At 41.1% G+C, this 15,818-nt stretch overlaps 1 protein-coding gene across 2 annotated transcripts in view; it reads left to right on the plus strand.

Moving 5' to 3' along the window:
- The first annotated feature begins 1,505 nt into the window (after window positions 1-1,505).
- Window positions 1,506-15,818, plus strand: part of BTAF1 (B-TFIID TATA-box binding protein associated factor 1) — a 112,191-nt gene continuing 97,878 nt past the window's right edge. For both annotated transcript variants that reach the window (XM_047762809.1, XM_047762810.1), the window contains exon 1: window positions 1,506-1,825. In XM_047762809.1, coding sequence (XP_047618765.1) covers window positions 1,812-1,825 — 14 coding nt within the window. In that variant the 5' untranslated portion in view covers window positions 1,506-1,811. The remainder of the gene's footprint in view (window positions 1,826-15,818) is intronic.

The following is a 15,818-nucleotide window of genomic DNA, read 5'->3' on the forward strand; positions in this document are numbered from 1 at the left end:
TCAGTGGTGGTAGATGAACTGAGAAGGCAGGTGGGAGGAGGCTGTGATATGCCAAGATATTAGAACATCAGTTTGGAGTTCCCACTGTGGCATAGTGGAAACTAATCTGACTAGGAATCATGAGGTTGCAGGTTTGATCCCTGGCCTCGCTCAGTGGGTTAAGAATCTGGCATTGCTCACAGATTCGGATCGGTGTTGCCGTGAGCTGTGGTGTAGGTCACAGACGTGGCTCAGATCTTGTGTTGCTGAGGCTGGCAGCTGTGGCTCCAATTCGACCCCTAGCCTGGGAACCTCCATATGTCGCGGGTGTGGCCCTAAAAAGGAGAAAAAGAAAAAAAGAAAAAAGAACATCAGCTTAATCAGATTTTTGTCTAATTGCATAAACAGTGCCTAACAGAGTGTCTGGTATAGAGCAGGGACCAAACTAATATTTGCTGAGTGAATGAACAGTAAATATTACTACTAGCTTGGATGTCAGGCAAATTACCAACTTAGTTTTCCCACCTATAAAGTGAACATTAATACTTTCTTTACAGGATTGGCCTACAAATTATGTGAGATAACGCATGCCAAATGACTAGCACACAGTAGGTTCTTAAGTTAGTTTCTTTCCCTTTATGGTCTATAAACTCTTGTAAATACATGACATCATTTTATTCCTATAGTAATTCTCATTAGCTTCATTTTACAGATGAGAAAGACTCAGGGATTGAGGCATAGCCTCTTCAGGTAATGAGTAGTCAATGGACAAATTTTATGACACGATAAAAGCAGTGTTTCTTGAAGACTAATCTGTTGGAGGCCTGAAGATTAGCTCAATTGAAGAAGTTGGAAAAATAACCGTTTGACAATTATTATAAAAATCAGGTTTAAGATAAGGGCCTGCACCAGGTGACAGAAAAATGTTGAAAAGACTAATAAGTTAAGCAATTGAATAGATGCATAAGCAAATAAATACAAACATAAATATCTGAGAATTTTCAAATCTGATGAGAAAATGACGGGACCAATAAGAGAAACAATTAGGAAACCAAACTTGGCAAAATGGCTGGCAGAAGACCTTTCCTCCAGTGCCCATGCAGAACATATGGCAGGAATATGGCAAACATTTGGGCCGTGTCTTCAGAAGTACCGTCGCAGATCTTTCTGGATTTCACCCTTCCCTCTGGCACTGCCACCCGGACTAGAGAGTTCTCTGGTCCTTCGGATCCTGCTTTCTCTAGGAAAATCCGGTGGGACAAAAATGGGGCTGGAGGAATCAGAAACAAAGGTTTTGAACTTCCAGAACCCGGGCTACAGAGTCTTTTTTCCTTTTTTAGAAAATTAAGGGGACTCTTATTTCTCCTCTCCTGCCTCCTCTGAAGACTAACAACCCCTTCTGATGGGCACCACGAGCCAGTTTGGAGGTGCGCGCTGCCGGGGGAAGCCTCTCGCACTCCTTTGGCTCAGCGGCCAAGCGGAAACCCTCGCGGGGGCTGACGTCACTTCCGGCGCGCTGACGCTCAGTCCGGCGTGCCGACGCCTACGTAAGCAAAGAGCGGGGCTGGGGGCACCCGGTTTGAAGTCGTGCGGGTCGGAGGACTGCCGCCTCCGACTCGGTCTCAGACCTTTGCGCCCCGGCCGCGGTGGGTACGAGCTCGGGTAGGCGGCGGGGCAGATGCCCGAGGGCCCGCGCCAGGACGCCCCTCGCCGCACTGGCCGCTCCCTTTTGCTTCGGGGCCTGGGCCTGCGCCGCTCTGCTCTCTGGAAACTAGCGCCTCCGCGGCGCCGCGGGTCGCTCGCGGCGAGCTCCGAACCGCCGGCGCCCGGCCATGGCGGTCTCCAGGTAAGTCTAGCTCTTCCCGAGCCGATGGTAAATCGGTCCGGCCGAGGCACAGTCTCCTCTCGGTGCACCCACTCCTAGAAAGGAGCGGTTCCCATTGTCACTGGGCTCGGGCGCCTTCCTCCCCAGACTCAGGAGTTCTTCCCTCGGTCTGGGAGGGTTTTGGCTCTGGTTACTTCTCGTAAATCGGTTAAAAAAACGTCTCTTTCTTGTTGAATACAGCCTTTGGCACGTTAGAGCTAGTTTTTCTCCTTCCTCACCATGTTTCTCATCTGTGGTTTCTCTTCCCTCTTTCAGTTCTAGGAGAGTCTCTTCTCTTTCATAGTATTCTAAGGCCGATCCCTAACCTCCATTTCACGGGAAAACTTGGTAGTAACTGTCGACGTCGGGGAGGTTGGAGTTACTGTTATCCAAATGACCTTCTAATTATGTGAAAAATTTTTCTTTACGTCTTTAGGGATATGTTCTTTCCTTGGGACTTTTTTTTACAATACAAAATAATTCTTCCTTTTGTTTGGCAGCACCTATTCGATCGTCAACGTTGTAATCTGTAGCCAATTATTGGATCGGCATCATCTTAACCAAGGCGCGAAAGATGATGGATCGCAAATCTTAAATTATTTTAAAGTGATGCCCATCAGTAGCAAAGTCTAGGAAAACTGCAGGAAAACCAGCAAGACATTTATTTGTATAGCTATAGGAGGAACTTCTTTCCTCCAGTATTAAAGAATGGTGGGAATACATTTTGTCAGAGGCTCGATGTTCGTGGACATATGGACGTGTAAATAGGGGATAGTCTTTCTCAGAGCAGTCAGAAAGATTGAGCAAGTTTATTGTTAGTTTTCATGAGTAGTTTTCTACCACATAGACTGAAGGGGGAAATGATGACAGTTCAGAAAACATCGTTTTTATTCATTTTTCGTAGTTGAGCACATTCCTATTTTGCAAGTGAAAAGATAACCCATCCCTTGCATACTCTCCAGATAAATTATGAAAGAACGTGTGGGAGAAACACATGAGAATTGGGTTGCAAGATAACTGTAGCAGGGGCATCCAAGTTTTATTTCATAGATTAGTTGAATTCATTAATGTGAAGAGGTTCTTATTTTGTGATTTATAAAAATACCTTGAGAGAATACAAGTAATGTTTTCAGTTTTTGCAAATACAGGAAGGTGTATATTTTAATTGGTTGCCTATAATGTGAATATATAGATATATATGTTATAAACACATTGATACATAATATGGAATTCTGTTTATAAGATGATACAGTGTTTAAAGGAATGAGCAGCTCTTGAAATTTCTTTCTTGTGCAGATTGAATATTTTCATAGTACTAGATGTAGTGACAAAATGAAAGTTTTATAGCAACAAAATGAAAGTTTAGGAGTTCCCGTCATGGCTCATGGGAAATGAATCTGACTAGGATCCATGAGGACACAGGTTCGATCGCTGGCCTCGATCAGTGGGTAAAGGATCCGGCGCTGGTGTGAGCTGTGGTGTAGGTCATAGACGTGGCTTGAATCTGGCATTGCTGCGTCTGTGGTGTAGGCCAGCGGCTACAGCTGCAATTGGACCACTAGCTTGGAACCTCCATATGCCACAGGTGCAGCCCTAAAAAAAAAAAAGCCAAAAAAAAAAAAGAGTTTAAAGAGTGCCTAAGCTGCTTCTGCTTCTATTTGCAGTTTAGAAACCTGAATAACTGAATGAATGAGTGGGTTTTGAAAGCAGCTGCTTTATATTCGTGACGTTGGATTTCAAAGGGTAGTACTCTTTTTTCTGTAGATCTTTTTTATTTAGCTTGCCAAAATTATATTAAATTCTACCTTAAAAAGAAAGCCTGTCATGGTTTTATAAAAGAGCTGGTCCTGTGCTTATTTTGGTAATATAATAGGTTCAAGGAAAACACTTCTGAGACACTTTCTGGTTTGGGGATAACTGCCAGGCCTTGACTTTTTCATCTGAAGATTCACTTTGAATAGCAAACTTTAATTTTAAGCAGGCCTTCTCCATGCACTGAGCACATGTCTTTATTAGCTAAATTTCCTTTCTCCTGTTGGTGTGGAATACAGACTCATTTTAATATTTTATTACATAACAGATGGAAGATGGTTTAAGAGATAAGTATCAGATTTGCTTGAATCAAATCTAAAGTATTTTTTGCACTGTTTATTTTGGTGTGCATGCATAACTGAAAAGAAACTGCTATTTTTAGAACCTTGTAAATATTTCTGATAGAAGGGAAATAGTAAGTTTGGATTGTCAGATTCTGAAATCTAGAAATAATACTTGACTCCTTCTGTTCCTTCCCTTCAGTCTAGCCATTCCTTAAATCTAATCCTGCTAGTTCTACCCTTTTTTTTTTTTTTTTTTTTTAATGGCTTCACTCGCAGCATATGGAGGTTCCCAGGCTAGGGGTCCAGTTGGAGATGTAGCCACTGGCCTACACTGCAGCCACAGCAACACCGGATTTGAGCTGCATCTGCGACCTACACCACAGTTCATGGCAATGCTGGATCCTTAACCCGCTAAGGGAGGCCAGGAATTGATCCTGCGTCCTCCTGGATGCTAGTTGGATTTGTTTCCGCTGAGCAAAGATGGGAGCTCCTGGTTCTACCTTTCTAATCTTTCTCTGGCCAACATTTTTTCTTTCCCTACCAGTTACTACAGTCCTACTCCATACCACCCTCTTCTCTAATCCAAAGTATCTGTGACAGTGACCAATCCACTCTTCCTGCCTCCCATGCATCTCTTTTTTAGTTTATTCTTCTCTTTATTATTTGTTAACATGCAAATTTTAATGTGGCCTTTTTTTCTGCTTAAAATCCTCTAATTGTTTTCTGTTGCTTTAGGATAAAGCCCAGATTCTGTAAAAAAACACATCTTTTTTTTTATTTTAATGATTTTTATTTTTTCTGTTATAGTTGGTTTACAGTGTTCTGTCAGTTTTGGGGTTTTGTTTGTTTGTTTGTTTGTTTTTGTCTTTTTGTCTTTTTTTAGGGCTGCACCTGAGGCATATGGAGGTTCCCAGGCTAGGGGTCCAATCAGAGCTATAGCTGCTGGCCTATGCCACAGCCACAGCAACTCAGGATCCAAGCTTTGTCTGTAGCCTACACCACAGCCCATGGCAACACCACATCCTTAACTGACTGATTGAGGCCAGGGATTGAACCCACGTCCTCGTGGATGCTAGTCGGGTTCACTAACCGCTGAGTCACGAAGAGAACTCCTGTCAATTTTCTGCTGTACAGCAAAGTGACCCAGTCACACATGCATATATAAATATATTTATATATATTCTTTTTATCATATTATCCTCTATCATGTTCCATCACAAGTGACTAGATATAGATCCTGTGCTATACAGCAGGATCTCATTGCTTACCCACTCTAAATGCAATAATTTGCGTCTCTTAACCCCAGACTCCCAGTACTTTCCACTTCCTCCCCCTCCCTCTTGGTACCACAGTTTGTTCTCCAAGTTCATGAGTTTCTTTTCTGTGGAACAGTTCATTTGTGACATAGGTGATAGCGTATGGTATTTGTCTCTTTCTGACTTACTTCACTTAGGATGAGAGTCTCTAGTTTCATCCATGTTGCTGCAAATGGGATTATTTTGTCATTTTCATAACAAACACATCTTACATATCATTTGTGATTGGGTTTCTGTTTTACCTTTTTAGCTTCATATAGTGTCAGGTTCCCTGCATCTCTGTGTCCCTCTTCTCCTACCCCTCCCCTTCATTCCAAATCTGTGTTCTCACCTCCCAATCTTTATCCCAGTAACATTTTTCCTGCTTCCCCCTCCACCCTAACCTTGCTCTCAAGTCTGGCTAATTCCAACCTTAGTTTTTAGGTCTAAGCCCTAATCCTATACATATATCACTTTTGGGGGGAAGCCTTTTTTGCTTTTATTTCATCTGAACTATTTGCACCAATGTGTACTCCTGTCATTCATATTTATTGTACTTTGTAAGTGATTGTTTAATTGTTCTCTCCTCTGCTTGAGTTGACATAAACTCTGTGAGAGAAGGGAATGTCTTTGATCTTTCTATCCCAAGGAGAGTGCTTGGTTCCTAGTGCGGCCTTATTATGTTTCTAAAAAGTGAATAAATGAGTGATTTTGTTTTAATGTCTGTCATAATTTTCCTGTAATTTATGTATAGAGAGTATTTCCAGTGTTTCCTGGTAGGTGCTTCTGAGTTTTATAGTTTTCCCTTAGGGAGAAAAACTTTCATTATAGCTTTGTATATTGGTCAGAATTACAATTTTATTTTTATTTATTTATTTTTGTCTTTTTGCCTTTTCTAGGTCTGCTTCCCACAGCATATGGAGGTTCCCAGGCTAGGGGTCAAATTGGAGCTGTAACCACCAGCCTACGCCAGAGCCACAGCAACACAGGATCTGAGCCGTGTCTGTGACCTACATCACAGCTCACAGCAACGCCAGATCCTTACCCCACTGAGCAAGGCCAGGGATCGAACCTGCAACTTCATGGTTCCTAGTCAGATTCGTTAACCACTGCGCCATGATGGGAACTCCAGAATTACAATTTTAAAAACATAGTAAATATTGTCAGAATTATTTTTATGCCCTATAAACTAATGCAACTCAATGATGTGTGGTCTTGAATAATGCAAATTGGATATCATATAACCTGCAGTTTGTGTAATCAAAATTTTTTAGACCCTGCTTAAAAGTTTTATGAAGACCTAGGTTTTTGTTTTTTGGTTTCTTATGGCCACACCTATGGCATATGCACATTCCCAGGCCAGGGGTCAGATTGGTTGCTGCAGCTTCAGCCTACCTATGCCATAGCCACAGCAATACCAGATCTGAGCCACATCTTTGTAGCATCTATGTAGCAGCTTGTGGCAATGCCAGATCCTTAACCCATTGAGTGAGGCCAGGGATCAAACCCACATCCTCACAGAGACAATGTCCGATCCTTAACTTGCTGAGCCACAACAGGAATTCCAATACAGATCCCCCCCACCCCTGATTTTCAGACTCCTGGTGGCATATGGAGTTCCTGGGCCAGGGGTCAGATCTGAGCCATAGCTGTGACCTGTGTATGCTGCGGCTGCAGCAATGCTGGATCCTTAACTGACTGCTGGGCTGGGGATTGATCCTGCAGTCCCAGTGCTCCCAAGATACTGCTAATGCTGTTGCGCCATAGCAGGAGCTCCCCATACAGGTTCTTTTTAAAGATTGTTTTTGATACCTTTTCCTTTTTATGCTACAATTGATTGACTGCTGTTATATACTGATTAGCTATTATGAACATAGTTTTTCCTTGATCATATAGAGAAAATGTAGAAATATAATTTAGAGAATTTTTCCTCAATGATCTCTACTATAAAGGTCATGTCTGGAGTGTCTAGGCAGATAAATGAGGGATAAATCCTCTAATTAGGGATAAGTTAGGAATTTGGGAGTAGTACACTACTATACATAACAGATAAATAAGAATCTAACGCATAGGAGAGGGAATTATACTCAATATTTTGTAATACCTATATGAAAAAAATCTGATAAAAAGAATATATATATGTATAATGGAATCACTTTACTGTATATCTTTAACACAACACTGTAAATCACCTATATTTCAATTAAAAAAAATAAAATGTCTAGACAATAATTATAAGCTGTTTTAGAAGCCATACCTTAAGTCTTTGACATATATCTTTGCATTTAAAAGTGATACAGTGTTCAGAAAAGATTGGGGGGTGGAACATACCCTCTTATGAAAGAAACAAATTGCTACATGTGAGCAGAATTTTGCTCATTTTTGTTAGTTCTCTCTGCACTCCTGATACTTCAGAGAAACATTGTTTCAGCAGGCCAATTCTGCCAAATAATAGGAAGTTTCTTGGAGTTCCCATCTTGGCTCAGTGGTTAAAGAGTCTGGCTAGCATCCATGAGGACGTAGGTTTGATCCCTGGCCTCGCTCAGTGGGTTAAGGATCCGGCATTGCTGTGAGCTGTGGTGTAGGCCTGTGGCTACAGCTCCAATTCTACCCCTAGCCTGGGAACCTCCATATGCCTTGGGTGCAGCCCAAGGAACCCCCCCCCCCCAAAAAAAGGAAGTTTCTTATTGTGAAGGAAGTTCCAGTGGGTCCTTCCTCTTGACTGGGGAAAAATGCTAAAATTATCTTACCTGTAGGACAACATAGGTTTCTTATGTGTGCTGGGCTTATTCCTCCATTATTTCTAATTTCTATCCATTATAAGATTGACAGAAGGCACTATTGTAAATGATAACATCAAATATTTTATACTTGGGAAAATTTTAAGGGAAAAAGCTGGGGAAGGTAGAGGAGGCATTATGTAACTGTGTCCATTTTAATCCCTATGGTAAATTCTTCCCTGTTTCTTTAGTTTGGTTTCGCAAAGTACTAAATAACATAAAATTCACCATTTAACCATTTCATTTATTTATTTGGCCTCATTCTTAGCATGTTAAATTTCCTGGGTCAGGGATCGAAGCCATACTGCAGTTGCCACCTGCACCACAGCTGTGACCTGTGCCATAGCTGAACCACAGAGGAACCTACCCACTTTAACCATTTTATTTTAGTCTTTTTAGGGCCGCACCTACAGCATATGGAGGTTCCCAGGCTAGGGGTCGAATCAGAGCTGTAGCTGCCAGCCTATGCCAGAGCCAAAGCAATGCAGGATCCGAGCCACGTCTGCAACCTATACCACAGCTCATGGCTACACTGGATCCTTAACCCACTGAGCAAGGCCGGGGATTGAACCCACAACCTCATGGTTACTAGTCGGGTGCATTAACCACTGAGCCACGACAGGAACTCCCGTTTTAACCATTTTAAAGTGTACAATTTCCAATTAAGTTTTAAAATCATAGTCATTTTCCCCAAAGAACCTAGATTTTATGTTTAAGATACTTGAAGTCATACAAGAGACAGATGTTAGAAAAAAATGTCCTGAAGGAAGTAATGCAATTTGGTTGTCGTTTTTCAGCATTTTACAGAGTGATTTCTGTTTTAGGTACTGGAGATAGAGCAGAGAACAAAAATGGAGTCCCCATTCTCAGTGGAGTTTATATTTTAAGGTGGAAGTGAGGGAAATATAAATTATCTAACATGTGTCTGCCCTTGCACCTGGCTTTGGTGTAGTTTCACATCTTCATATTTTTTCTTAGTGTTCTATGTGGTATTTTAAGTTAATCTACTTTCTTGTTTAAAAAAATAACAATAATAGAACTTTAAATGACCCACAGGGAGTTCTCGTTGTGGCTCAGCGAATTAGGATCCAAGTAGTATCCATGAGGATGTGGGTTCGATCCCTGGCCTCGCTCAGTGGGTTAAAGGATCTGTCATTGCCTCGAGCTGCATTGTAGGTTGCGAATGTGGCTTCGATCTGGTGTTGCTGTGGCGAGGGCCTGCAGCTGCAGCTCTGATTCGACCTCTAGCTAGGAAACCTCCATATGCTGCAGGTGTGGCCCTTAAAACAAAATGACCCACAGTAGGAACTAGAAGACACAGATTTTAAAACATCAGTCTAGACAATTTTTTGGACATTGTTTCTTTTGACCATAACTTCCATGCTTAATGATAATATGTAGGACTAAGTACAGTGTTAGATATTTATTTTCTTTCCTTATTCCATAAGTAACACAGAAAAGTAAAACTTCAAATAGTAAGTGTAAACGAATGTATGACAAAATGGACAAATGTGACTATTCCCTTTTAGGTAAGATTACAAAGCCATCCTTGTGAAGTATTTGCTCAGTTGACCTTCCGTAATTTTTCAGTGATTAAATTATTTTGAGAATATTGAGATTGGAAGTAGATTGATAAAATAATACTTTTTTTTTTTTTTTTTTGGTCTTTTTGCCTTTTCTAGGGCCGCTCCCACGGCATATGGAAGTTCCCAGTCTAGGGGTCTAATCGGAGCTGTAGCCCCTGGCCTACACCAGAGCCACAGCCAACACGGGATCCGAGCCATGTCTGCGACCCACACCACAGCTCACGGCAACGCTGGATCATTAACCCACTGAGCAGGGTCAGGGATCGAACCTGCAACCTCATAGTTCCTAGTCGGATTCATTAACCACTGAGCCACAACGGGAACTCTGATAAAGTAATACTTTTTTAAAAAAAATTCTCAAATGGCTTATGAGTGGAAATGAAATACCTACTTATTCATTAATAATGAAGTAGTAATTGGATGTGTTATATAGTTAAAAGTTCATATGTTTTTTTTTGTTTTTTTTTTTACTTTTTGAATTATCATAATGCAAACAGCTGAGGAGGAGTTAGATCACAGCTACCAGTATAACCTCTATGAACTCCCAGGTATCTTCCTTTTTCTAAGCTGTCTTTAGAGCAGTTTTCTGAAATCACAGATTGATAAAATAAATATGAATCATGTCTTTTATAGTTATTTCTCTTATTTAAAATCCAAATTGAAAATGGGCAAGATTATCATCATCAGTGGATTCATAACCAGTGAATATTGTCAAATGTAATTGGCTTGGCTTATGTTTTATTTAGTTATTCTTCTACAGTCTTTGGTACCTTTCATTCAGCTTGACATCTGTTACCTCTTTCTCCTCCATCTGTCTATCTTTTGGAGAATAAAGAATGGCGTTTTTTTTTTCTATTAGCTGTTGTGCAAGAGAAGTATTGTGGTACGTACTGTGTTCCCTCAGCCCTTCTCTTCCTTTCTCTTCTGATCATCTGGCTTCTTTCAGACCTCTCCCTTACCAAGGGCCCTGTCTGCGCTTTAGTATAATACTGACTCTGTGTCATGTCCTCTACCCCTCCCTCAGCAGTTCATTATACCAGCCTTTTCCACTGTGGCCTTGTCCTGATGCTTGCCTTGCTTGCCTCATAGCTGGCTATCCAGTGGTAATAGGTCAGGCTGCCCTCTTGCGAGATCTTGGTTTGCTCATCCCTTTGTTCTTCCTTTTGTGTGGCATCTAATCTGCTGTCCTGGAGAGAGGAATGGAAAACTCCAAAAGGGGCTTTGAGTCAGAGGACCAAAGAAACATTCTTGTGTCCCCATTTCTCTCTATTCAGGGAGACACATTGGGCTATCAAAGGTGAGAGATTTAAGAATAAACAGGCCTGGAATTGAATGAGAGAGTGAGCTGATCTGCTGCCCTGAGGGCATTTGGGTGGTGAGGGAGCAGAGGTGATGTGACATGGCATTGGGATAAAAGGCTTTGAAGACAGGAGAGGCGGGGGGAACTGTATGGTTGTGAGGCCGGGTCAGCATTAGGTTAAAGAGGAGTGAAAGGTCTGAGCAGGAGTATGCTTCTAATGAAGCTGCATAGCAGAGGACTAAAGGAAAGTTAAGGCAGCGTAGAAAATATTGCATCATTGCCTGCATGGTTTTTTTCAGCTTGCTCTTTGGAGAAAACATAACTGCTCTGATGTTCAAATTGCTAAAGTACTGCTTTTCATTTATTGAAAACATTGCCTTAGCATCACTTCTGTTATTTTTATAACTTATTTAATGCGACTGTGACATATTAAGGATATTTCTTGAAGGAAGCAAAAAATTTGCAATATATCACACTCTTTTTTGCTTAAAAATGGTGCTTACACTTGTCCCCAAGAAACTTGAACTTTTCTTTATGTGTAATTTTAATTACAGTAAATGCCAAGTACTCAACAAATGTTTGAATGCTGTGCAGAGACACTGAAAGACACTGTGCAAAGTATTGTGGGAGACAAAAAGAATTGTTGGTTCAACATACGCAAATCAATCAGCATCATACACCACATTAACCAAAAAAAAAGTCAAAAATCATATGATCATCTCAATAGACGCAGAAAAAGCATTTGACAAAGTCCAACATCCATTCATGATCAAGACCCTTGCCAAAGTGGGTATAGAGGGAACATTCCTGAACATAATCAAAACCATTTATGATAAACCCACAGCAAATATAATACTCAATGGGGAAAAACTGAAAACCTTCTCACTCAAATCTGGAACAAGACAGGGATGCCCACTCTCACCACTGCTCTTCAACATAGTTTTGGAAGTCCTAGCCTCAGCAATTAGACAAACAAAAGAAATAAAAGGCATCCATATAGGAAGAGAAGAGATAAAACTGTCATTGTATGCAGATGACATGATACTATACATAGAAAACCCTAAGGACTCAACCCCAAAACTACTTGAACTGATTAATAAATTCAGCAAAGTAGCAGGATATAAGATTAACATTCAGAAGTCAGTTGCATTTCTATATACCAGCAATGAAATATTAGAAAAGGAATACAAAAATATAATACCTTTTAAAATTGCACCTCACAAAATCAAATACCTCGGAATACACCTGACCAAGGAGGTAAAGGACCTCTATGCCGAGAACTATAAAACTTTAATCAAAGAAATCAAAGAAGATGTAAAGAAATGGAAAGATATTCCATGTTCCTAGATTGGGAAAATCAATATTGTAAAAATGGCCATACTACCCAAAGCAATCTACAGATTCAATGCAACCCCTATCAAATTACCCATGACATTTTTCACAGAAGTAGAACAAACAATCCAAACATTTATATGGAACAACAAAAGACCCAGAATCGCCAAAGCAATCCTGCGAAACAAAAACCAAGCAGGAGGCATAACTCTCCCAGACTTCAAGAAATACTACAAAGCCACAGTCATCAAAACAGTGTGGTACTGGTATCAAAACAGACAGACAGACCAATGGAACAGAATAGAGAATCTGGAAATAAACCCTGACACCTATGGTCAATTAATCTTTGACAAGGGAGGCAAGAACATCAAATGGGAAAAAGAAAGTCTATTCAGCAAGCATTGCTGGGAAACCTAGACAGCTGCATGCAAAGCAATGAAACTAGAACACACCCTCACACCATGCACACAAATAAACTCCAAATGGCTGAAAGACTTAAATATACGACAGGACACCATCAAACTCCTAGAAGAAAACATAGGCAAAACACTTCTCTGACATCAACATCATGAATATTTTCTCAGGTCAGTCTCCCAAAGCAATCGAAATTAGAGCAAAAATAAACGCATGGGACCTAATCAAACTGAAAAGCTTTTGCACAGCAAAGGAAACCCAAAAGAACACAAAAAGACAACTTACAGAATGGGAGAAAATAGTGTCAAATGATGCAACCGACAAGGGCTTAATCTCTAGAATATAGAAACAACTTATACAACCCAACAGCAAAAAAGCCAATCAATCAATGGAGAAATGGGCAAAAGACCTGAATAGACATTTCTCCAAAGAAGATAGACAGATGGCCAACAAACACATGAAAAAATGCTCAACATCGCTGGTTATAAGAGAAATGCAAATCAAAACTACCATGAGATACCACCTCACACCAGTCAGAATGGCCATCATTAATAAATCCACAAATAACAAGTGCTGGAGGGGGTGTGGAGAAAAGGGAACCCTCCTACACTGTTGGTGGGAATGTAAACTGGTACAGCCACTGTGGAGAACAGTTTGGAGATACCTTAGACATCTATACATAGAACTTCCATATGACCCCGCCATCCCACTCTTGGGCATCTATCCGGACAAGGCTCTACTTAAAAGAGACACGTGCACCCGCATGTTCATTGCAGCACTGTTCACAATAGCCAAGACATGGAAACAACCCAAATGTCCATCGACACATGATTGGATTCGAAAGATGTGGTATATATACACAAAGGAATACTACTCAGCCATAAAAAAGAATGACATAATGCCATTTGCAGCAACAAGGATGGAGCTAGAGAACCTCATACTGAGTGAAATGAGCCAGAAAGACAAAGACAAATACCATATGATATCACTTATAACTGGAATCTAATATCCAGCACAAATGAACATCTCCTTAGAAAAGAGAATCATGGACTTGGAGAAGAGACTTGTGGCTGCCTGATGGGAGGGGGAGGGAGTGGGAGGGATCGGGAGCTTGGGCTTATCAGACACAACTTAGAATAGATTTACAAGGAGATCCTGCTGAATAGCATTGAGAACTTTGTCTAGATACTCATGTTGCAACAGAAGAAAGGCTGGGGGAAAAATGTAATTGTAATGTATACATGTAAGGATAACCTGACCCCCTTGCTGTACAGTGGGAAAATTAAAAAAAATAAAAATAAAAAGAACAAACTGTGAAAAAAAAAAAAAAAGAATTGTTGAAGATGGTGAAGCCTAATGAGGAGCATAAGACATTATGTGACAAATTGAAAGGGTGCCACAAAAATGTGTAATAAATGCAGGATGAGCATTCATGTGGACTTTAGAAGAGGAAGTAATTGTGTAGTAGTCCCAGATGGCTTCAAGAAGGTAAAGGACTCGAACTGAATCTTGATAGATGGGAGCTAGATGAAGAATTGGACCAAGAAAAGACATTTCTAGTAGAGGAAACAGTGTAGACAAAATTGTGGAAAACGGTTCATGTTTGGGAGATACATTTTTGTTTTGTTTACTATCTGGTAGCCATTGACAGTTTTAGAGTAAGGCAATAATTTGATCAGAGATTGCTTTAGGAAGTAAATTTAGCAATGAGATTGTATTAGTATGGGGTTATGCTCATCAGCAGTTGAAAGTGTGGCACTAGAGCTCCCAGATAGGCTAGATTTGTCTGTTATTACACTATAAATTACGGTTTCCTACAGGAGAAACTGGTGAGAGATGGGCAGGCAAGGATTGAGTCTGGGAGAATGTTCATATTAAAAGTGGTAAGAGTAGGGAAAAGAAGGAAAGAAGAGTTCAGAGAAGAGCAGAGTAATACAGTGTTGTAAAAACTTAGAAGGAGGAGTTCCCGTCGTGGCTCAGTGGTTAATGAATCCGACTAGGAACCATGAGGTTGCGGGTTCGATCCCTGGCCTTGCTCAGTGGATAAAGGATCCAGCATTGCTGTGAGCTGTGGTGTAGGTTGCAGACGTGGCTCGGATCCTGTGTTGCTGTGGCTCTGGCGTAGGCTGGTGGCTATGGCTCCGATTAGACCCCTAGCCTGGGAACTTCCATATGTCGCAGGAGCGGCCCTAGAAAAGGCAAAAAGACAAAAAAAAAAGAAGGAAAGTATTTTTAAGAATGGGCTACTTGCTGAAATCCGATGTCAAGATGAATCAAGAAAATTGGATTAAAAAAAAAATAACAACAACATTGGGAGTTCTTTTTGTGGCTTAGCTGTAATGAGCTTGACCAGTATCCTGATGATGCAGGTTCGATCCCTGGCTTCACTTAGTGGGTTCAGGATCTGGCGTTGCCTTGAGCTGTGGTGTAGGTCGCAGATGTGGCTCAGATCTGGCATTACTGTGGCTGTGGCTGTGGCTGTGGCTGTGACTGGCAACTACAGCTCTGATTGGACCCCTAGTCTGGGAACTTGCCCAATTGCTACGGGTGTGGCCCTAAAAAGACAAAAATAGAAAAACCATTAGATTTGGAGCTTAGGAGTTCATTAGTGACCTTCAGGTATGCTATTTTCAGTAGTAGAGAAGAATAGAAACTTGATTTATAGGGATTAAATTGTGTATGATGAGGAAATTAAAGATGTGATTTTAAATACTTGTTCAAGATGCTTGGCAGCAAAAAGAAAGTTTTCTAGAAGATGGAGGTCAAGCATTTTATGTTCTCATTAAAGACAGACCTCTGCATATTTGAAGATATAAGGGAATATATTAATAAAGCAGTGATTGAAGATATTGGAGAAAGGATAATTGAATGAGGGTAAAAGGGGATGGTATTAAGAAAATGGTGGGGAGTTCCCGTCATGGCTCAGTGGTCAATGAATCCGACTAGGAACCATGAGATTGCAGGTTCGATCCCTGGCCTTGCTCGGTGGGTTAAGGATCCAGCGTTGCCATGAGCTGTGGTGTAGGTGACAGACACGGTTCGGATCTGGCGTTGCTGTGGTTGTGGTGTGGGCCGGCAGCTACAGCTCCGATTAGACCCCTGGTCTGGGAACCTCCATGTGCTGCGGGTGCGGCCCTTGAAAGACAGACAAAAAAGAGAAAGAAAATAGTGG

The sequence above is a fragment of the Phacochoerus africanus genome, chromosome 15 (genome assembly GCF_016906955.1).
Source record: "Phacochoerus africanus isolate WHEZ1 chromosome 15, ROS_Pafr_v1, whole genome shotgun sequence".
In the NCBI taxonomy this organism is placed as follows: domain Eukaryota; kingdom Metazoa; phylum Chordata; class Mammalia; order Artiodactyla; family Suidae; genus Phacochoerus; species Phacochoerus africanus.